The 24,340-nt window shown below is 47.9% G+C and overlaps 1 protein-coding gene across 1 annotated transcript in view; it reads left to right on the forward strand.

The window, feature by feature from the left end:
- The first annotated feature begins 297 nt into the window (after window positions 1-297).
- The window catches only part of usp43b (ubiquitin specific peptidase 43b), a 30,754-nt gene continuing 6,711 nt past the window's right edge, over window positions 298-24,340 (forward strand). The window contains exons 1-8 of the mRNA XM_086132765.1: window positions 298-1,116; window positions 5,021-5,167; window positions 13,471-13,565; window positions 16,613-16,705; window positions 18,155-18,290; window positions 18,472-18,616; window positions 20,450-20,615; window positions 22,805-22,916. Coding sequence (XP_085988891.1) covers window positions 487-1,116; window positions 5,021-5,167; window positions 13,471-13,565; window positions 16,613-16,705; window positions 18,155-18,290; window positions 18,472-18,616; window positions 20,450-20,615; window positions 22,805-22,916 — 1,524 coding nt within the window. The 5' untranslated portion in view covers window positions 298-486. The remainder of the gene's footprint in view (window positions 1,117-5,020; window positions 5,168-13,470; window positions 13,566-16,612; window positions 16,706-18,154; window positions 18,291-18,471; window positions 18,617-20,449; window positions 20,616-22,804; window positions 22,917-24,340) is intronic.

Here is a 24,340-nt window from a genome sequence, read left to right on the forward strand (position 1 = left end):
TGGTGGCACATCGTGTAAAGTATTTTTTTTAAAGTGATATTTGGTGTAAAACGTTTGAGAGCCAATTGAATTACCAACACGCGATAGAATCTTTGACATTGAGGACATTCTATAGCCGGACTGTACTTCCGAGTCTAATGAATTGTCAAGTGGGTGTATGCGCTCCGTGTGCGGGGGGGTAGGAGGAGGCACGCCGTCCCACAATCACAAGCCTTTCCCCGGCGAAGTGAAACGAGACTGGAAAAAAGGGGGGGGGCGAAGCCGTTGAGAGAGCTCCTGTCGCGCTCCACGTGATAAAAGAACGCCTTCGGTTCAGTTCGGCGCCGGGATGGACGTGGAAGGTGGCGTGCCGGGTGGGCGGACGAGGAGAACAGGGTGCCGCTGTGATGGCGATGGTGTCACCTTTGGGCGCGCTTCCATGTGCTTCGTGGGAAGGGGGGGCTGGCGGAGAAGAAGCGGCACGCGGGCGACGCTATCGACGAGACAATGATGAAGAGTGCGAGACCGGACCCAAGGGGGAGCAGTGTAGGCGCCGCCATGGACGAGAAGCGGGAAATGCCCTCGTCGAAGGAGGACAAGCGGAAAGAGAAGAAGCCGAAATCCGTCAGGCTTTTACGGAAAAAATCACTCAAGTCCGTGGGGAGTTTTATGAACAGGATCATCAAAACTCTGGGCACTTTCACCCACTTTGCGGACGCGCAGGACGCGGAGGACGACGATGGAGGCTTTGGGAACGGCACACCTTGCACCCTCGGCGCCAGCTCGGGGATTGCCAAAGAGGATGTGCAGGTGCCTCGGCTGGCCAAGAACCCTCCTCTTGGCAGGGACAAACTACTTTACCAGTACGGGGACAAAACGCCGGGCGTTCTGGGCTTGAAAAACCACGGCAACACGTGCTTCATGAACGCCGTGGTCCAGTGCCTGAGCAATACCGACCTGCTGGCCGAGTACTTGGGACTGGAGAGGTACAAGTTGGACCTGAGTGACACCGCGGTCGACGGGACCAGGAGCGCGGAGACTCGCGTCGCTAACGGAGAGGTCACGGAGCACTTGGCCTCACTCGTTCGGGCTCTGTGGACTTTGGAATACACCCCGCAGCTGTCTGTCGACTTCAAGGTACCGGTACACGTTCTGCATCCTTGCGGTACAAAGCGATGCTTCGTGGCAATCGTCACCGGTAGCTTGTCGCGCGTGCCACCCAAAATGATCCAATTTCACTTTAGTGTTCTGGAAATACTTTATTGACCACAAATAATGTGTCGCCTCATCTACGGGTCCACTTGGTGAAAGGTCACTTCAAACCTTTCCTCTTTGAACTGTAACTACTTCCAAGAAGGAGCATGAAGGAATGGAGAAGGATATTTTTGATTTGAAGCTGTGATTGTAGTATTGCTACCGTGTTCTATAAAGCGCCGTGGCCCATCTGTGGCTGTTGTGAAAGCGCTGAATCAATAAAGTTGAATTGAGTTAACCTATGTATCCACATTTTGTGACATTTTATGTTTGATGGAGGTAGGTTGTGTGCTTTTGGCTCAATAAAGTTGGGAAACTACATTGCAGTGATTTTTCAACCTTTATTGAGCCAAGACTCAACCAAGAAAAATCTCGCAGCATGCCATCAAACAATGTCAAGAAAAGTGGACACGCTTGTTAATCGTCATACAGTGGAAGACTGTACGGCATGCATTTTATGATGTACTAAACTGTTCTGCCTGTCATTATATGGCGCTGGCATAGATGGATGAACAAATAGACATTCTTTTCAAATTTAAGGACAACTTCTCGTACATCTGAAGACACCTCACTGCACACTCCTGTGATATACTGTAGCTGTTAGCAATGGTTGGTCATGACCGAGAAAGAGAAGTACACAGTGAGTAAAAGTACTCACTCCCGTACTGAAGAACGTGTGCAGATAACTGGCATAAAGACAAATTCAACTTCTTTGTACTAAAGTACAATCATGAAAGCAAAAGGACAAACTCTCATATGTACTGGAGTACAAATTCCACATTGATCTCTCCCCCCCACCCCCCCCACCCCCATGATGTGGTCAGACAAATGCAGTATGTAAGAATGCTCATTTATTCATCCCCTTGTGGAAAACTGATTTTGAAAGGTTTTGGCAGGTCTGCGTGAAAGGGATTGTTTTGACAATATTGTGTTCAACAACAACAGCAAAAAACGAGTTTTATTTGGTCAGTGTTTTGTGCTCCCTTAAGAGACCAACATAAGGATAGACGGTACCCGGAAGGACAGAAATCGGCTGTCGTTGGCCCTCAATTCCCGACGGCGTGCTTCTTTTTTGTCATAAATTCCGACTTGCTCAGAGCACACAAACCGCATGACCTCGGTGTTGTTCTGCGAGCTGATAAGAAGGCTTCTGTTTAGTGTCACTGGAGCCCCCCCGGGGTCATCTGGTGCTCCGTTCAAGTGCCCCCCCGCCCACCTCCTCCCTCCATAGCATCTCAGCATTGTACGAACAATAGTCTAATCTGCAAATAAAGACATAAAAGGTGCAGGTAAGCTTAGGAAAGGGTTGACTCGTGATGATCAGGTGCTGTGACAGAATCCTATGAGAAGATCCTCGGGCTCCTCCGTTCACTGGCCATGCTTAACATGGGGGGCGTGGGGGGGGGGGTGTTGGGAAGTGTCCTTTATCTGCCTGCAGTCCTTTGTGCTGGATTCCTGTGAGCCGAGGCAAAAAGTAGATAATATGGGCGAGTGAGCAAAGAAACGCCACAATGGATCTATTCTCGGAAATGCTAATGACTCTGTTGGAAATGATAACTCGACGCACGTATGTTTACCCGGAACATGTTAGGCTTGATTGATTCCCATGACTTTCCTCACACTTGAATATATCGGAGTGAGGAAGGCCAAGCTATAATGCGTGTCCGAGAGGCATGGGCCCGAAATGCCATCCGTTTTGCAGCGTGTTACAGAGACCGACTGTTGACAGTCATTGATTGATCGATTGATTGACTCCCACGTAATGCTGTCAGTTGGTCTATTCCCCCCCCCCCCACAATTTTTTTTGATCGTCGGCCCAAATCGTCAAGTCCCCATACTGCATTTTTCATTTCTCAATCGCATCAATTCAAACAACTTTCAAGGAGATGTTTTTTTTTTTTTTTAAATGTATACATGATTCGTTCTTTCCTGCATAAACAAACACACACATCCCCTGTACAAAGTCTCGAGATTATGCCGCCAAGCCCGTCTGAAATTGCCTGTTGAGTAATAGCAAAGCGGCTTGCCAGGGGGCATTATAAAAGAACCGAAGAGCTTTGTTATTGGCTAGCGGTAAACATGGCCCACGGCTTCAGGAACACCTGAAAGAACATTTGGAGTCGGCGCTATTTCTGGAAGGCTGACATCTTCCGGGGCCGTTGGAAAGGAGTTGCATCCGCAAGAAATCATTCTCGGCGCTATTTATAGCCTAATCGTCTTAACGGCGTCGTCGTTTTGATTTTGTAAACCCTCCCAAAAAGTTATTTTACGTGCCCTTGAACCCCCGTTTTGTGTCGTACTGCTCATGCTGTTCACGAAGGCGACAATACAAATGTAAATGTGTCCCCGTTTGTTGGAAAGAGAAGGTTCTTCAAAGAAAGTTGAATGAATGAAATGGGTCATTTGGCTGCGCGTCTCGGTCAGGAGGAAAAAAAAAACAAAAAACCCCCTGAAAAGTCCTGCTGAATGCTTGGAGCTCTGCCACATTCCACTACCACCTGGTTTGTGGGCTAATAGAAGTGGGAGGACGTATTCATTTGTTTGCGAACGCCGTAGTTATCTAGTTTCTCGCGATTCAGCGGTGTCCAGGCGTGTCGAACTTGAGTGTCTTCTACCTGCTGCGGCTGCACAATTGGGCTTTTGATGTGGACAGTTCTTGTGTATTCTCAGAGTCTTGAACCCCCCCCTGGCAAGAAATGTGTTTGCGCAGAGGGGCCTGGGCAGGGACAAAGCCTGAAAGTCAAACAGTTACTCGGCAGACAGTTTATCAGTTCCCATAACATGACATGCCTGAGAAACGATGGAGTGCAGGTAAACATGCAAGCTGGATCAACATGAACGGCGTTCTGGCTCCCAAAGGTTGACCTGTTGTTGCTTATACTGAAACATACAATACCCCGAATGTGGTCCAATTTGGTCGTTCAACGTAAAAATAATGTTGCAAAAGTCAAACAAAAATTGAAGTTGGAAAAAAAAAAAAGTCTCGCTAAAGTAAAGCTAAAACCAAAGTGTAGCTTCTGGTATCCTCTTTACTTCATTTTGACAGTAAGTTGGTAAGCAAATATTTAAATCGGAATTACAATGCTCCAGCTGACGTGATGATGTTCCGCACCTCACCCTGATGATATTTTCCAGAACTTTTTAACTTAATCGAGGACCCCTGCATGAATCCGATTCACTTTCAACAAGCAAAATCACAGAGTATGACGGTATATTGTTCTCATTTCCCAGAATGAAAATGAAAATGTTGAAAGTAATGTGGCCAGGCCTTGCAGTGTATTTAGTATATGATGCTGCGGTGTAATTTGAGCTGGATGAGGCGCATGTGCAATATATGATGGGATTAGGAAGCAAAGATTACCGTCTGTTGCCCCCTCTTCTATAATCTCTCATCTGTGTTTGTGTTTTTCGAGGCTGCCGGCCAATAATTCGCATTTTTCATTCCTGCTTAATTGAGTTTGGAGCTATAGCTTCATCTGGCACCCAAACACCAAATGCCGTGCTTATGTTCCAGATTAAACATACCATATAATTTTTTGTTTTTTTTTTTACTTCAAGCATGGCGCGTTTAGGAGACTTTTTAAAAAGGTCTTTAAGCACACAATTGAAACAATAGAAACGGCAAAAATTGCAAATGGTCACATTTGTGAAGACTGAACCAAGAATGTGGATGACCCCACTGGTATACATCAAAAGTATTTTTGCTCACGATCAATGACTTGGGGGGGGAAAAAAAAAATCGGGCGATTGCGCTGCAAGAATGTTGTTTTGTGATTTCTCTCCGCAGGCTATCGTGTCTAAGTTTGGATCGCAGTTCCGTGGTAATTCCCAACACGACGCCCTGGAGTTCCTTCTGTGGCTGCTGGATCGCGTCCACGAAGACATCAATCTGGCCTCACACAACAACAATAATACAACCAAAGCTTGCGAACGGGTAAGAGGTTTGTAATGCATCGTCAATTAAGCTCAATCTCGGAAGCTAAAATGTTTTGCTCCGCTTTTCTGCTGCCTGACGTGTCAACACATCCCACGAATGATGAACTGAGATCATAATTGCATGATTGAGGAAAAAGTTTGGAAGCCCCCGCCTTAAGGTTTGGAAGGGCCGTCAGCTTTTGGATGCACTATTGATCCGGTATAGCGGGATCATGTCTGGCAATCAAAAGCACGCAGAATTACTGCAAAGAGAAAACCAGAGTGATGATTTGTGCTCCCGCCGTGGCTACATGTCACCATGCTTGGAACCATCGAGGCCCAACTTTGTATGCATGATTGAAATCCTGTTTTGATTTGTTGATAATCGACACGCCTCATCGTGCGTAGTCGTGTGAGGGTGATGATAACCATCGGCATCATTTATGAGACGAGCGAGCTACGCAAACTCGCTGTTGGTGATCGATGGGAAAACATACTCATTCTATCTACCGCAACTCCTTCCCCGGGCACGGTGCTGACGTGATTTATTCTGTTATTTTGTCACCGCGGGGTCTGGAGATATCTACAGTACGTCGCGATGTCCTCTCAAGGCTACGACGTCGTTATTCAAGAGAGATGGCGCGACCCGCGCGCGAGCTCGTGCGTGGATAATTCGTAATCTCCCGAAGGGAAACGATACACTTTCCCGCTGTGGAAACGAACAGACGTCGACTTTCAGTTTCAGCTTTTTAGTTTCCAGATTTTAGATTTGATCAAAGTGACAGGAGGGTTCTGATTATTTGAGTAAATGTATGTCTTTGAGTCATTCCTGCTACCGTTGTTGTTCCATATTGATGAACCTGCCTGACAACATGGCTGCCCCGTCGGAGCAAATTACAACGTGACGCATCTGCGTCGCGGTGCCGGTAACGAGCCCGGAAAGAAAGGTGGGACGCGAAGGCGGGCAAACGAGTGATGGGCACGTCGCATATGGCGGTAGCAGCCTCGCGGGCGTGCCTCCCAACTGGAGAAAAACATTCGCGACTTAAGCAGGAAATAAGCGCATGAATCCAAAACATTGAAACAAAGGCGGAAGGAAAGAAGAGTCCAGATGGGGCTGTGATCGAAATGTCGCATATGCCTTTGCGAGGGACAGTCGGCCCCGTCGCTCAAAGCGGAAAATCTCTGCTGGTCTCTTTTATTAGTCCGGGCACTTTGCCATCCGTCGGTGTGCAGGTTGTCATGGATTTCGTTTCCGTCAGAAAGAAAACACGTGGTCCAATAGTCCTCTCGGGAGGGAAACTGGAGGGAGCGTCACTTTGTGCCGTCAAGTTGGTCTCCCGACGAATCGTTGTCTCTCCTTCATCGTATGAACTTGTGCTTCCAAGCTCGCCCTTTGTACCTTACGAAGAATGCGCAGCGAGGCCGCGCTAGGCGATCCGATCCGCTATCACTTTGGCACAAAAGGAGCTTTGTGAGGGGCCGGGATGGGGGGGGGGGGGCAGCCCTTGAGTAAGCATCTCGGTCACGCTCGCCCGCTCAGGTAACGTGACCGTGAGCTCACGTCTCCCCGAACAGCGTATGAAGCGTCATTTGCCGACGCTTAAAAATCCGTAAGGTCTTCTCCCGCACGAGATGTCCGGCGGTCATATGAGGTTTTGGGGGGGGTCGTCGTCAGGCCGTTGGGGAGGCGCGAGCCCCTTTCACCAGTCCGCGCACGTTTCCACCGGCAGCCAGCAAATCAACCGGCTCCGCTTCTAATGCTGCTGATTCATCCTCCCGTTGACCTGCTCTCATTCTTCCGAAGCGTGCGTTGCCTTTACTACTTGGCACCGAGAGCCAGAGTCCAAAGTGGAAAGAGAGCCATCGGCCTTCCCGCATTTCTGTATTTCTGAGATGAATTTGTATTGCGGGCTGACACGTCGCGATCCTTGGTCGCGCACACGCGCGGAAGCAAAGTTGAAACGGCGCACTTCATCACGTTTGCTGTGGAATCGCCGCCACGGCTTTCACTCTGGCATTCGCCGCCCTTGATTTGTTTGTTGATCGCTCTGGAAACAAGAGCGAGGGCGGTGCGTTCACGCTCTCTAGCTTACTTTCTCTCTGACTGGGGCTCTTTGTAAGTTAGAGGAAGAAAGAGACACTTGTTGTGCAGACCTAGTTTGCGGAGAGGTGAGGGGTGGAGGGTGGTGGGAGGGCTGAGTTCGGTGCAAAAGTGGAATGGGAGGCAGAGCAGTAAGCAGTCGTGACAGTGCGTGAGATCAGGAACTCGCCAGAGGAATGACTTCTTAGATTCGACTTTTTTTTTTGATGTAGTACGTGTAGAATGTGTCCGTTTTCACATGAATGTACGTGCCTGGCTAAGCGACGGCACTTCTGTTGGTCAACAGCGCCACAAATAAGCAAGAATACAGGATGAGGATCTTCCATGCATCCATTTGCCCGCAAATAGATAATCTGCTTCCTGCATAGGCTTGCATTTTGTCAGCGGGTTCTTCTGCCTGTTATGAACTGAGAAATTCAGGAAAATGTGTGTGTGGGGGGGGGGGGGGGGTTGTTCTTTTTTTGAATGCACACCATTTTCACAAACTGGAGCTTTTGTGTGACGATGCATCTTTTGTCCGTAACAAACGCATAGCCTCCAATTTAAAAGGATCTCTTTCGCGAATTTCTGCGATGATATGAAAATGACCATTTGCGATTCAAAGTATCGTCAAGGACTTGGGGAGGTTCTTCTTTCAAAATGTACTGAATCCAGAACCGAGACTGAGAGTGCCCTCGCGCCGCCTCCGGTAGTCATGGTAATGAAACCCCGCTGGTGCCGCGGCGGAGCGGGCCGGCGAGCAATTTTTACTGAATTTTATTTAACCCCACGCAAACATTGGTGGTTTCAATTTGTGCTTCAAGTGCTTTCCGCTTGTTCTCTTAATTGTTAATCCTTGATGAATTCTTCTTGAAGAATGTCAGAGACTTTTTTTAAGGAAGATTTGTGAGGACTATTTTAAATTTGGATTGGGGGCGGGGGGTGAATCATGTCTCTTTTTGAAAGCCTTGTTGGGAGCGGCGCCTCTAACTGGACATTTTATCGAATAACAAAAAGTTCCCTTGCGCATAAACCATTCTCTTATCATGTCTAATTGGACGCCGGTAAGACCAATCAATTAATGTGATTGAGATTTGCTGAGTGGAAGCTTTCTCCAGCACACGTCAATTAAATTGCCTGCAAACGGGCGGACTGTCGGGTATGATTTAGCGTTTTGGCAAGAAAAGCGGGGAGGTGTGTCTGACACGCGAAGCCCGGTTTTTTTTTTTCTTAAATAACAAATGATCAATCTGGCAACGAGTGTGAAAATACACGAGACGACGGTTGCAAAGAATCAATCCGGGTTAGTCGTTGAATCCTTGATGAAATCTATTCATCTTAGCCAAGTCTCATTAGCCGCCGGCGCAACCGCGACGACGGAGGCCGCCGCGTGTCTCCGTCGTGACCGTCGTGGATGTCACGACGGCGCTCGCGATCAGCCGCAGAGGAAGGAGGGCAATGGCAAAGCTCATCTGCTTACGAGACCAACTTCTCATTCCAAATGATTCTTTCCGCGGCTCTCCCGGTGGCAGCGAGAGTCTTCTAAAGGCGGAGAGAGCCTGATATTCACCAGCAAACGGCGCCTTTGGTGCTCTCATTCCAATTTCGATGTGGCGCGGGTCTGCTCTGCTCACTGCGCAGTTTGAGGCTCTCTTCTCCTCAAGAGCCCGGATATTTCCATAGAAACAAGGAAGGGGGATGCATTTGAGAGGCAGATGCATATGGCCCTCGTGTTTGCTGTTAGCTACCTTACCGTACGGATGCCCATGTTTAAACGAAAGCCTCTCGATATCAGCCATTCTAGCGCTGCGGTTGTAGAGCACCAATAAAATCTGTCCGCGCCGAACCGATGAGGTCAAGAAAAGAGCTGCCATTTTCAAGCGTCGCGTCGTCATGCTTGATTTGTGTCCGCCGCATGCTTCGACATCCACGGATGTGCAGACGCATGCTCAAGTGTGATCGGTGATGGAAGTGCCGTCTCCGTGATTGAAAATTTCAAATGAGGCTTTTTGCCTCGCATGCGTGTTACTAAGACGCCCGCGAACCGTTTTAAATCGTGACAAATGGGATCATCTGTCCTTAAATTGTGGATTGAAATCATCGCCATCCGTTTGCTGGTGCGCTCGGGTGAGCCGTAATACTCGAGAAGGCCGTTTTGAAGTGATCGCTTGGAAAGACTCGACGTTGCGATCACTTTGGGAAATATTTGGGATGTTGTTTTAGTTTAGCACCAGGAGGGCACAATACGCAGAATAAGAGCCAGCGGGGAGTTGTAATTTCCTCATCGTGGATGCTTGCCCACAGAGAATCCCCTGCGGATATTAGTCATTCTCACCGTACGCGGTAAAGCGGGGCAAGTCGACCAAGCGCTCGGCTCGCCGCGCAAAGCGAATCGCCATCCGTCCCAACGACGAAGCCGGAAAGATCCGCCGTCTTCGCCGTGGCCCATCGGAACGGATGTCACGGTGCCAACCAGGAAATTAGAACTGAGATTAACCGCTGTAATCTTGTCAATGCCATTGTTCGTTTGCAGGGCAAATCAAGCCACACAAATACAAAAATGTACAGAAAAACTTTGGTTAATGGATACCTGACAATACATTTGAGTCGATTAAGTTGAGTGCGGTTGCAAACATTTCTTTGTTTATTTGAGTCCGAGAGAAAGTAAGGGAGCGAGTCGAGATACGGCTCCCGCCCACCAAGAAAAGTGAACGCAAGGCGTTTCTAAGAATAGGAAATGGAATTGAAAGCCCGGAGAAATTTGGCGACAGATTTAAGATGGTGCTTAGTTTTTCTGTTGAGTTATTTCCACCCGGACAGATAACAGCTCCAAGGAGAGAAGGTCTTCCAGCCACCACAAATATATTGTTTTTACCACTTGGGAAAAAAAACAAAAAAAAACACATTACGGATTTCTTTTTAAAGTTTGTCTCATCCTTCCCCTGCTTTCCGAGAATTTTCTCCACCACTATAGGCACCCTTCCGTTTCTCTCAACAATTCTATCTCTCCCACTTTTTAAAGCTCTTATGTCTACTAATATATATATACACACACACACATGGGGGGGGGGCTGCTGTTAAGTCTGTCAGTCCATCATTTATCTCTCCTCTGTTACGATAGCTCTATGACAATCATTCATCTGCTGCGCAAGCCTCATTCAAGCCCATCGATACATACTGCGGCGAGTATGTCGGCTGCATCTTCATGCGCAGTCGCAACATAACAAGCACGTAATCGCCCGTGATGATCACCCGGAGGTTTCTGTTGCCGCTGGCTCTCATTCTCAATCACTCCACGATCGAGCTTTCTCCTCCACATCACATATCTATCTCTGTTTCCACCATGAGTTTGAATTATTCACATCAATGCCATTACTGGGAACACTTGCGAGCACCCCCCCCCCCCCCTCTTTTACAATCTAAGCCCACCCATGAAAGGCCATCAGGATACGATAAGGTGCTCCGCTAAGATGGGGCGCGGGCTACACTTTCTGTTTTTGTTGTTTGTTTTTTTTTTACAAGTGGATCTACTCTGGGAGGTGAATTATTGACCAGATCCAGGGTGGGACAGAGTGCACTGATAATTTGTGAGATTTTAGGCTCTCATGCCCACGAGTTTCACATTTCACGGCAGTGGGAGTGAGCTGCGTCACTCGGCATCCTTCCTGTTTAAATGGCTAATGACGGAACGCAATACTGAGTCAAGACTGACAAATAGTCTATTAATAACATCGATCTCCCCTTGGTGGATTCCAGCACATTTGTGCATTACTGTTATTACCCCCCCCCCCCCCCCCCCCCCCTGACATTTTGGAACTAACACAAAAGCTCCGCTGCGCATCCGCCATTCAGTTTTCTACGTTCTTCCTTGAGAAAACGATACAGTGTAACCTCAGAGATGGAGCCAGACCCATTTTGGGATGGCGCTTGACCAGAGAATGGTTCATATTTTCAAAGGTGTTTTTCCTGTTGAAAAAAAAAAGAGAGAAACCGAAACATTTTCATAGTTAAACTGTCACCGTCATAAAACTTTTATTGCAGGTGTAAAAGATTTTTTTATTCCAAGTAGCGTACAGTATTTGACTCTGGAGTGTCAAATTTACAAGGCATTTTTATATTTACTTGACAGGGACTTGAATAAGCGGCTCAAAAAAAACAACCCACTCTCCTCTGCTGCAAGGGAGCAGTTTATCCTTTTATAATGTCGGAGTAAAGCCAAAGAAAAATCATCCTTTAATTTACAGGCATACAACTCTCTAAAGTATTGAATCGATGGCGGCTGTCGGTACCAAGTGGCCGTCTCCCTTCCACTCCCCATTCCGTCCACCTGGAAAATGTCTCAACTGCGGCCTCCTGATGACAGAGCTGAGGCAGCAACCCGACTCCCAACTCAGCCACTCCGTTACGCGATATCTTTGTCATTTATCTAAATCCCACAAATCAATTACAGCACGCCAGATGCCAGGGTGAAGGATTTTATTTCCCCTCCCAGCACCTCGAGGCGCTTGCACGAGGCCCACTGCAGCACTGAGGATTATAGATGAAGCAAAATCCGACAATTCTTTGGTTTAACGTTTTATGAGGATGTGCAACTGCACATTTCGGTGCTTATTTAACTCACTATTCTGAACCAAGATGCGGTTTGTTCGAGGCGCACCCGCAGAGCCTCTTTTCGATCCCACCTGAGGACCGTCTCAACAATTCTGCCCGTATAAAGCTAGCCACGCCCCTTTGATGAGTTATAAATTGTTTGCTTTTATTTTGCTAGTAGTGTAATCCCTCGCCATTTAGCACTTCGGCATTCCTTGTGGTTTGACCCGATCTGTCCGTCATCGTTTAGATGAGTGTGGCCTAATCACCAATTACGTTGGCGCAGACGTAACCTGTTCTGCGGTCACGCTCGACGGGCGCTGTTAACACACAAGTGACACCTCACGGTCTATTTCCAGGGAAGCGCCCGCCGGCCGGCCGTGAGTGCCTGAGAAGCGATAAGCCGGACTGTTATCTGTCTGCACACGTTGGTCTGAATGTTCCTTTGTTATCGCCGCACAGATAACTCCAACGGGAGTTACGTGGGAGGGGAAATAGCCGGGGCGGAGTACATGGAGTACATACTGTATGTCAAATAGAGAATGGGTGACCTTTTGATTTCTCTCATGTCACCGCAAACCTAAGAGGACATTGGATCAGTCAATATCTGTGTGCTTCTTGACATTTTGGGTCAGAATCTGACCAAAAGGTGGTGGGCGGGGGGTAGGGGGGGGGGGGGTCCACACAAAACATAAAGAGAACAAAGTAAGCGGTGTGCCATTATGGGAGTTAGTCCATTGTGAGACAAATAAAGGTTTTCTTCTCTTATCGTGCATGCTTGAAGAAGCACACTGCAGTCAGAAGGTCACGTTTCAGTCTTGCTTCACTCGAACACGCTTGAAAGAATCGCCGTACCGTCTGAAAACCTGTGAATGAAGGGAGAGCCGGCGACCGAGAAGCCGGGGTCAGTTTCTGCGGGACCGGGAAATGTTAAAAATAGCGGCGATATAAACAGACAAGGCCGAGAGGACTACAGTATTCTGCTTTGGTGTAAAAAGCACAGATTCGGTCTATAAAACCATGATACCAAATGACTTCATGCATTCTCAAGTATGGGGCTTTCCATCAGAGAAAAAGCCTTTCCTGCACAGAGCCATTTGTAAAATGGACATTTTTTTTTTTTTTGGCTGTCAATGCTGATGTGTGTGATGGAAATGATATTATTGCGTTCGAAGAAGCTGGACCCAAATGCAGCCGCCGCCGCAAGCGCAATGCCGGCAGAAACTGCTTTTCCAAAGCATGTTTCTGTTCAGGGTCAGAAATAAACTTTGGCTAAGAGGAGTTTAGTAACCCTTTGGAATGCTCACTTGCTGGCCGTGTGCGAAAGTCGGTCCCGTGCTGACAGACTTTTCCCAAAGACGACCGGAATTTGTTCGCAAATTTCCAGTTCAGTAACGTGTGTGTGTGTGTGTGTGTGTGTGTGTGTGTGTCATGCCTTAGTCTTCTCTGATTACAGCAGAAAATTCCTGCTGGTGTTGATAAATATGTTCCTCTGTCATTTATCTCTTCCTCCCTCGTTGCCCTCCCGGGGGCGGGGGTGTTCGTTCCACTCTGTGCTTTCCACAAATTGCCTTATTTTCTTTTATAGGTGGATGGCATCTAACGTTTTTGTGGATTACTGAAGGCATGTCGCTCTTTATTTGCTGCAGGATCCCGACGAAGATGAAAACCTGCTGCATCCCGACACGCCCCGTTGCCAGCAGCAACATAGTTTTGTCCAGGAACATTTTCAGGCACAGTACAAGTGAGTCGTCATGCTTCTTTTAATCCTGGCCATTTGAAATTTACTACATTGCGATGTCGATTTAAAAAAAAAAAAAAAAAAAAGTGATTCATCGTCAGCCCTAATCAAGATTGTCAACAGGAACACTTAATTGTCAAGGTTTTACAACCCCCTTTATTCCTCACCAACCTTGATCAAAAAGTCACCTTCCACTCTCTCCCGCAATTCTGTAACATGTCAACAATTTGGAGTTTCCTTTTAGCAATATTGTGACGATGCTGACCGTGGACTACTTTCCGTTGCACTATGGAGAGCCCACTTAAGCACGGATCCTTCATTTACACCATGGGAGGGGGGGGGGGGGCTGATAGCGATGCAACACAGTAAAACCAAAGGATGTACTCTCGAGGAAAATTACGGACAGCACATCAGAATGTTTCATGTACTTTTTAAAAGGTGCCCCCCCCCCCCCCCCCCCCCCCAGTGAACTTGCTCTAATCTTGTTTACAAGTGCTGAGCTGCCAGTTCCTCGCCACATTGTCAACTCGGTGTGACTGACGATAATGCGCGTCCTCGTAATTAATCTCCTCAAAGGCGTGAAATATTTGACTTTGGACTTTCATAACATCAGGATGCAAACTAATGCAAAGGACTTGGGGTTGAGTCGCATTCACGTGGACGTGAACCCAACGAACGGGGCCGGTCGGGTTCATTTTGACGGCGTGAAAACGGGAGCGCATGCCTTTGCGACAAATGCCCTGAAGGCTCCGGATGAGGTGAATATTTCTTAACTCCTCTCACTCTGGTTTCCTCTGACGTCCTGAGGCCTCAGCGCTGCCGTGAGCCCGGGGAACACTTCTCCGTGGGGAGCCTGACGCAACGCAACGCCAAGAATTGATAGACCACAGCATGACCTTGATACAAAAGCCCGCTTGGTCACTGTGAAGTCATCACAGCGTTTTACACAAGCTGAAGCAAGTCAAGTCTGCACGCGATCACAATCACAATGGCGTATTCAAACTTGTCCTGTGGTAAAAGTAGCATATGTTGCAACAGTCATGCAGGATTAGCGGAGGACGTTTTTTTTTTTTGTTGTTGTTGTGTATAGACAGAGCTCCAATCGTATGTTCACACGATGCATTCATTTTTTTTTGGTCATTGTTTAATCATGTGCATTTAATTCTTTCCAATGGTTGAAGCGATGCGGTTTCAGTCGTATTGCCCGTTTGACCTCGAGGGCCAGCTTGGTTCAAGTGGCGCTGAGAGTTTACGGGCCCAGTAAATGATCTCTTTTATTTGCCGGCGTATTGTAACATCCTTCAGTGAATGACGGCGCCCATATTTGGATGCAATGCCTCCTATGTCTTTCTTTATTTGCAACTACCCCTGTGTTATAACGTGAAGACCCGGTGGCTATTAATCCCAAGCAGCTAATGCGTGTACAAAAATAGTCTAAATTTAGCCGCTGTGGTTTTTAGTCAGGTGTGTTTTATACATCCTTGGTCCTTTTACACGCTTACTCCATTAGTCCCGTCACCAGAACATGACCTCTCCCTTTTTGGCTTTTCACTTTTCAAGTCTTTTGGAGCAGCGCGCGGCACGGCACGTCTTATGTTTGAGAGCGGCTTGAGTGTGATTTGCATGCGCAGAGCGCAACGGCCCCTCGCTGTTTCCTGGCGAGGTTCAGACATCCGTAGGGCAGCCATTCCGCTCTGCCAAGAGGGACTGATCCAGTGTCAGCTGGGCTTGCTTCAATAGGGCTTTATTCAGTCCCAATTTTTCCCATCCTGGCTCTTATCTATCCATCCAATATGTTTTGGACTATTTTTGACCGTAAAAGGAAATTGTACATTTGAACGACATCATCCTTTTCTACCTCTTTTGAGTGCACATATAGCCTCTGTTCTAATTGCCGTCTCCCCGAGTGCTCCGTAAATATCACTGAAGAGAAGCAATCGCATCCGTCAGCGGTAAACTCTGCTGCTGCTTTGCTCGTGTCACAGCAATTAAAAACAAAGAGAAAGAAGGAAAAGAAATTACCGGTCATATGTGTTAGGTCAGAGGTGGGCAAACTGCGGCCCGCGGGCCAGATCCGGCCCGTTGGTCTTTTTAATCCGGCCCACCGAAGGTTGGTCCACAATTAAGGTTCGATGTGAATGATTGCATTCATTTTATTTGGACTTGTAATGACAGGCATTTCACCGCCAGGTGGCGCATTGACTTGAAGTTGCAGAACACGGGGGGGGGGGTGTCTTATCGACCACCTCGGACCTCTGTATCGCTCTACTTCTACTGGTCTGATCACAACCCATCTGCAGCAATGCACAGGCTAAAATAGGTCATCAACAACACTGTTGTCTTTTAAAAAAGTATATTAATACAGTACGTTCATGCTTTTGTTCTGTTGATGTTTGATATGGACTGTCAACAAATGCATTTTTTTTTTAATGTACCATAGCTTGTGCTGACCTGGCCCTTCTGTCAAATTTTAAAAGTCAATGCGGCCCCCGAGCCAAAAAGTTTGCCCACCCCTGTGTTAGGTTGTACAGGCAAGGTGTCACTCGCGGTAGTCGCAAGGGTGTTGGTTCTCGTCATTTACGAAATGAATGCTGATTTCGGTCGTACGTTCTTGTGACCTCCGCTGACAGCATAAGTAACAATGATGTGCAGTCATCCATCCGTCCATTTTCTAATCCGCTTCTCCTCACAAGGGTCGCCGGGCGTGCTGCGGCTATTGCCGGCACTGTACAATTTCTTGTCAGATGTGGAGGGGAAAAAAAAAAACTTTGAAGTTCTCCACGTTTCCTTGCAAGCAGCCCGCTGTGGTATTACACGGCAGTAGTGGCACTGTTGAAAGTGATGCAACATGATGGAAAGCTTGTCTTCTCCAGCCCTCCCAATCAGATAAGAGCGTATATCTCTTATATATTTTTTTTGGGGGGGGGGGTTCTTCTCATGTGATGTAATTAAGGCCTTTCCATTCCTGCCAGACGTAATCAGTGAGATTAATTTGCAAGTACAGCCAAGTCCCGGAGACTGATAAGTGTGCACTTTTTTTTTTACCACAGATCTTCACTGACATGCCCCCATTGTTTGAAACAGAGCAACACCTTTGACCCTTTCCTTTGCATCTCACTGCCGATTCCTCTTCGCCAGACCAGGTGAGTACCGCAGGGTTTCACCATATGAGCAGTTTGTCCGTGAATCCGCCGCAACCAGCGGTTTAGGCGATTGACGCCAATGTCGTTCAGTGCTTTGAATCGCCTTTCAATCTGCATTTATGTGTATATTTATATTGGGGGGGGGGGGGGTCATTTTGTGGAATGGAGCATCCTAAACGTTCCGGTATTTATTCCCCAAAACAATTCAACTCAACAAATCTCACTGGTGGATCCTCTCTGTGAAAGCATTTTCAAACAGTAATTTCTTTGGGCTTTACTGAAAAGGGTCTACTGAGTCAAACCAAGTCAGTTGTCAAGGTTCTTTTTGTTTCTTTGTGTGCAAATATTCTTACTGGCTGAGCCATGTACTCAGAACACACAGATTGCCTCCAAACAAATGTGCCCTGTGCTGAACAACCCAAACATTGGATCCTCTGTCGACGCTATTGCAATCCTTGCATAATGAATCATTTTGTTTATCCAGTTTGGTTGCTAATCTATCTTGCATTGGTGCAGGGGTGCCGTCACTGTTTTGACCTGAAGTCCAAATGAGCTACCTACTGTTGGTATCGATTGGTGGAGAAAAAAAAAAGTGAAATTGCCCATTAAATAAACATACTTTTATACAGGATCTTTATGCATCATGGCAATTTCAAAAAAATATTTTTCTATACTGTATATTCTACATGGCTATGTTTGTTTTGAAACCGCATTTCAAAGCGTGCCCAGTTTATCTCCCTTGGATGAAAGAAAAAAAAAAGCCCAAGGTGTTGGTACATTTTTGGTAAAGATAAAGAGTGAAAGAATCCTTTTTTTTTTTTTTTTAAATGAAAATCTTGGCAAACAGTATCTTAACATGTTGCAAGAAGAACGTTTCCCAACCCTGCTAAACGAGGATGGTACCTTTGAGTTTACTTTCATCAAGATGGAGCGCCCATCTCATCCTGACACGGGCATCGGCGGTTAGAATCAAGCAATTTCAGATGCTCGGATTGGATCGGTCTCCTAAGGAGCGGCCTACCAGATCTCACCACACTTGATTTTTTTATCTTTGGGGGGGGGGCATTTGAAGGCCAGGCAAAGACACATTCCGTGTCGCTATTTTAACGCATATCGATGCCCGGTGCACTTTACAAAGAGAGGTGAGGAGTACCTGGCGCACTATGTTGTCAGCTTGAAAATCTGCGTAAAAGGGGCGGCTGCCTCTGGAGAGGTCAGAGCCGAGGGCTCCCTGCTTTTAAAAATGCAATAGATTCCATTATTTGCCCGTCATAAAACTTGACTCCTAATGATCCATTATTCATGTTAAAATGTATTGATTTATTCATGAAAGTCTTCTTTTGTCCCCTCCTGGCCATCGCTCAGTCTGCTCAAACTCAGAACGTGACCCAAAGAGAGGTGAGGCGGGCTCACTCACTCATCCTAACCGTGCGTCGCTCTCTCCGGCAGGCCCGTGTGTGTGACTCTGGTGTTCAGCACAAAGGCACAAAGGTACCTGCGAGTTGCTCTGGCCGTGCCTCTGTTCGGCTCCGTCGCCCGCTTGAGAAGGATGGTGGCTGACGAGGGCAACGTTTCCCCGGATCAGGTAAAACCACTGCGAAAGTTCTCTTGAGATGTTCCGACTGGAGTAACGTGAAGTCGAATAAGTGTACAGCACAAAGCACTTTTGGGTTCATTCATGCTTCTGAGATGAAGACTCATTTTCTATATGGAGGCTACAAGGCGGGGCCCGCCAGCTTAAAAAAAAAAACTCTTTCCCTCCATAGGTGATCCTGACTGAAGTTTACGCCACCGGGTTCCAGCGTTCCTTCTTTGACGAAGACGACCTAACCAGTATAGCGGAAAATGACGTCATCTACGCCTTCCAGGCTCCGCCTCTCTACATTCGAGGCGGCTCTGCGCGGACTTCAGGTAGCTTTCAGGTTGAAAATCTGGTCCATTTATAACTGGCTACGTGTATTTTAAGATAATAATATCGCTGTTTGCCGGTTTGATCGCAAGTCGTAATGCACGAATAAGCACAAAAATCGGAATAGACCACCTCCATTTCCCCCCGCCCCCCTTCTCGTATCAGTTCCTCATACTGTAGTGCGGTGTCGCGTCACTTTACAGTGCGAGTGCAGCGTGTGTGTGTGTGTGTGTGTGTGTGTGTGTGTGTGTGTGTGTGTGTGTGTGTGTGTGTGTGTGTGTGTGTGTGTGTGTGTGTGTGTGTGTGTGTGTGTGTGTGTGTGTGTGTGTGCGTGTGTGCGTGTGTGCGTGTGTGCTTGTGTGCGTGCGTGCGTGCGTGCGTGCGTGTGTGCGTGTGTGCGTGTGTGCGTGTGTGCGTGTGTGTGCGCGCGTGTGCGTGCGTGTGCGGAGAGCCGAATCCTTGAGGAAAAGTCATTTCTAATTATAGTTTGACCGTGTTTAGTCTGCTTCTTCCTGGTGGGCGCTCGGCTGAAAGAGCGCACGGGAGTGCAGAGCGGCGACAATGTCACAAACATTGGATTTCCCGCACATTTTTCCCCCCCCGATTAGACCCGCGATTTAACAGGCGCCGGGGTGTGCGTTTGTCGACGTGGTGTCAAAACATAAATCGCGATACCACACAAAGACAATTGTGCGGGAAAACAGCAGGGGAGAAGCGAAAGGAGACAAGAAGCAGAAGTGTGGAAAGCGTACGGCGCTTGACAGCAAGCCATAAAAAGATTTGATTTAATGCAGGATGAGCGCTGGCTCTCCTTGACGGCGGCGGCGGCGGCGGCGGCGGCGGCGGCCCCGCGTAACTCTCGGCAAGACGAAACAGGAGGTGACCTCAGCGTTTTAGTCGTTCCTCAACATGTTTTAAAAAGGGCTTTTAAAATGAGGTTTGTTTCCTTGCTGCCTCGCTCCCTCAGCTGTCAGAGGTCACTTCTTGAGAAAATTGTCACGCGCCATTGGAAGTGAGTTTTATCGCCAGCTTGATGAGAGCAACGTTACCAAATTAAAAGCTGCGCGTTCTCGTCGGAATTTGAATTCCCGAGGTCACGACATCGCAATCAGTCTATTCACGCTCGAGCTTTGATGGCGTATTTGTCGACTTTGATTAGTTTTGAATGGGTCTTGCCCTTCTCGCAGCGTCCAGATTAATGCGCCCGGCACACCCCAATTATAGCGGTCAGAGGCGGCTCGTGCTAACACAGTTGTTTGCTGCTTTGCAAAGATCACACCCATCACCGCCGCTGGCGGTGATGAATCGCCTTGTCAGGGGAGCAACAGGCTTTAATAAAACATTGTGGTTTAGGAATGGGAGGGGGGGGTACTCGGTAACTTTGGCCAATCCATTGCTTGTCGTCTGAGTAGGATTCGCTGCGCGATTGATCACAGTCACGCTCGTAGGCGCTGACCTGCGTGCCGAGCACCGAGCCTGTCGACTGTGTGACAAAAATGCACCGTCGCATTTTCACGGGGATGTTATAAACACACTCCTCCTTTGTTCGTCTAAACACAAGCGGGGGGGGGGGGTCGCAAGCCGCATGAGATAACCGCTCCCGCGGAGAAGTTGAGACCGCCGTCAGTCCATCCGTTCCATGAATCAGTCCCCTAAACGGAGAGCTGCTGTCTCATCCGTATCACAGGCCGCCTCCTCGCTCCCACCTCAGGGTGTTCAATTTCGACATCAGTCCCACAATCGGTCGCCTTGCCAAGAAGGAATCGGAAAATCGGTTTTTGCGTGGCATTCAGGTGGAGCGCTCTTCAAATGTTTCTCCCCGTGTGTCTCTTTAGGATCCCATCACAGTCTACCGCCATCTTCGACATATACCGCCGGTCCCGAGGCTAAAAGATTACCTGCGTCCGGGGCGCTGTCTTCAGAATTCCTCAACCAGGGCGTCCCACTGAAGATTTTGCTGTTGGTATGCAACGCGGCAGGAGCAGGCCAGCAAACTGTTAGGTGATGACACAAGTTCCACGCGTCCTCATCTTCCATTTTCCCCATAATCTCCACTTGCTCTTGTGCGATTTAAGATGAGGAGAAAGTGATGCCCCAAAAATAACATGTACGCTTCAACTTTAGACAGAAGCAGCTTACCAAATGCTGCCATTAGCTTGCCCACATCATTCCCAGTTTGGACGACTGATTTGCATGTGCAAAGTACAACGGCGACCTTAAAAAAAAAAAAAACACGTCCGCAACAGCAGAGAACTAAACGCACTAGCACGTCAAAACGCACCAACAAAAACTCAAATCAACAGCGTACCGTAGTGCAGCAAAAATGGCGGCAAACAATTGGGAAGATTTGCAAAGGCGACTCAATGTGGGACAGGGACTTGAGTTCCACACTGTGTGTGTGTGTGTGTGTGTGCGTGCGCGTGCGTGTGCGTGTGCGCGTGTGCGTGTGCGTGTGTGTGTGTGCGTGCACGCGCGTGTGTGTGTACGTATACAATCACATGTTCAATTATGTCAGTCGCTGAATGAGAGTTTTTGATTTGAAGCACTTTAAAATCTTGGCACTCATCTACTTGAGTGAGTATTATTATCATCCGGTTGCTCTCCCTCCTCCGTGGGATGCTCGCTCATTTTATATTTAGCGCTACTCTGTGCCAGAAGCACATCAAGGTCATCTCACCTCTCAGGAAAATAAGTGCCTCGCATCTATCTCCCCGCGAGAGGAGTTTGAAAATAAATGAGTGAAGGAATCCAACATCTGGCCGGCCCGTCGATCCGTCGGGTCCCCGTGCCCGTCTCGTCCAATCGAGGAGGATCGATAAAGGTGAGCCAGCCGGCCAACGCGGCCGTGAGAAAGGCCAGTCTCACCCGTGAGAGTCTGACTCACGCGTGTCGGTTTCTCCTTGAAAAATGACTTACTGTCATTGATCAAAGCGCCCGCCGCCCGTCGGACTCGTCAGATGACAGTGGGAGACTTTTGCTCTGCCAAGAGGGTGACATTGCGGTCACGTGTCTCCAACTGGTTCTCTGTGAACAAAGCGCAGGACCACCCGACGTGAAATGACTTGCTCTGTGTGTGTGTGCGCAAAAAGCTTTGGAAAACAGCATTGCTTCCGTTTGAACAATGTTGTGATGGTTCATGCAGAGCTCAATTGTCACTCGGGAGAGTGCCAACCTTGGCCGAGGCTCAATGATTGATGGAAGTCGCGAAAATACTTTGGATGTATTGGAAGTGAGTGAGGAGAGGGCGAGTTTTAGGTATCCGCCTTATTTTGTACCACTAAATTTTGTCCGGTAAACGTATCTCACTATTTACTGTAAAAAAACAAACAAAAAGGTCATAAAAACTAGTGGTGAGTGTGAAACCTAAAAAGCATTCATGGCTTCTCTTGAATGTCACCATGCCATTTCATTGTAGCGCAAATGATTGATCCAAAGGCTTCCCTACAGAACATTGACTTTGGGAGTGAACAGACACTGTTGGAATAACGCAAGGACATCGTCGGTCCGCCCTTGACTGCAGAGCCCCACTTTTATTTTTCTTTCTTCACCGTCCGCGCCTACGGGGACTGCTAATAAATCTCAAGCAGACAATGGCGGACCGCCTTCAATTAAATGTGTGTTATCATAAATGTGTCATGGGTTCCGTTCTTTTAGAGTGATGTTTTTTTTTTCCCCCCACTTCTCATCAGCTAATTCTGTTTTGTCCTTCACCGCGCTTTGCTAACGACACCAAAATGTGTAGTACGCATGGAAGCTAGTCCCCCACCATCACCCCCTCCCTCATACATTCCCTTGTTTCACCGTCTTCATTGTTTATGTCTTGTGACCTGTTGTAACTGTCATATGCTTGTGCAGGAGTTTTTTGCCTCACTCAAATTATCCTCAAATGAGGGTAGTTCGAGCGTGGGGTTTTTTTTCTCCCCCTGTCCCTCCCTTGTTTCTTTCTGACTTTCGGGTTGAGTGAACGCTGGCGCGTTTTGGCTGCCGCTGCTCAACCCGTATTGTTTTGTGTTTTTTGTTATTGTAAAGTGTCCTTGGGTGTCTTGAAAGGCGCTTATAAATAAAATCTATTATTATTATTATTATTATTACCCTGCTCCAATGTCAAAATCGCTTCTTTTCTTTGCACGGTAGCGCGCGAGGTTTCATGTCAACTTCACGAGGGTTTTTGTCCCGTGTCGTCGTTTTAGGTTCGGCCCTCCATTCTTAATGAGGGAGGATCGGTCTATTTCCTGGGATCAGCTACAGCAAAGCGTTCTGAGCAAGCTTTACTACCTGATGATCAACGGGGCGCCGGCACAGGTACGGGACAACTCGTTACAAAAAATAGGATCCTGTGTAGGAAGTTTGAAGTAAATCATTTCAAGTGACGAGCACATCCGCCTCACAGTTGTGAGGTTGGGGGTTCAATTCCGGGCTCCGGCATTCGTGTGTGCAGTTTGCATGTTTTCAATGCGCTCGTGCGGGTTTTCTCCGCGCCGCCTCGGCGCTGAGCCGGCGCATTCAAAGTACACCGTCAAGTGCCATCCGGTTTTCGGTAGCCACCCCGCTCCGCGAAAGAGCAGATGTTTGCTCTACGCTGAAAGGAAATCAATAGCAGCTTGTGTCAATTAATGACACTGTCAAGTGGATTTTTCCGCTTCTAATTTTAGCCCGCGTACCGATTGAAATTCAAAGGCAGTCCTTTTTCTCGCTGTCCTTTTCCCTGCGACTGAATGTGCCAGAAAGGATTTGAAAAGGTTGGCAAGGTGCCGACTACAGCGCGAATAGCAATGTAATCTGTTACAAAACACGCAGGCGGCCCAAGTTATTGATCTTTTCGCTACAAGCTGTGAGAAGCAGTTTTGTTGGCAGAGATGAGATCCGTTCGGCTTGAAATATTCAGTGGAGCAGCGAACGTGTGCGTTAAAGCGGTAAAAAGCATTTCGTGTGAGAAATGACAGCGCCGCTCCTTCACGCAGGCAAAACGCTGTCAGACAAAAAGCAAGATAATGAAGCCAGTCCCCGTGCCCACATTGAAACCTGACGTGTTGACTTTTTTGGCGCTTTGAAGCCAATCGCTTCTGAAGTTTGCCCAACAGACTCTCTTGTGACGTAACAAACTCGGATGGCGCGAGGCCGCCGCTCTGCGGCCCTTTTCCGTCGGGGCTCGGATCGGAATCTTCACAGGTTTTCCCTCACGCAGTCACACTGACAGCTGTGGTATATTTTTCACAGCATGTTCACATTTTGTCATATTAGCTCCCACTCGCATACGCGGACTTTTTATACAAATTCCTTCTTCGTTTCACGGAGTATGTTCATGTGCCCAGATTTATGTCGATTCTGCAATGAGAAAGAGGTTGGCGGAGAAGGGGAGTGTTGGTTGATTGTGAAAAAGGATCGAGGGATGCTGTCATCTGGCTTAGTGACAGTTTATGGTGTTATCAGGTTACAGGGCGCACGAAAGGGTTCATCTTAAATTGAAGCGTTTAACTTTGGTCACACAATATGGCCCCTTTGTCCTGTTGAGGGCTACTCGGCTGATTTTGGGGCAGCGGCAAAGACGGGGGGGGACGAGATCTGGTCATGGCACTGCACTCGGTTCTGATCCAAGCGTCTCTCTCAGGAATGCGCTGTTCCGTCAGAGACGGCTTTGCTTACGTGGGTGTTTGTGTTAGAGATCAGCCCGCATGCAGCGGCCACATTTCATACGGGAAGAGCGGAAATCTGCTTCATTTTTTGCA

Source organism: Hippocampus guttulatus, chromosome 16 (genome assembly GCF_054856545.1).
Source record: "Hippocampus guttulatus isolate MCC_2025c chromosome 16, RoL_Hgut_1.0, whole genome shotgun sequence".
NCBI classification, from domain to species: Eukaryota; Metazoa; Chordata; class Actinopteri; order Syngnathiformes; family Syngnathidae; genus Hippocampus; species Hippocampus guttulatus.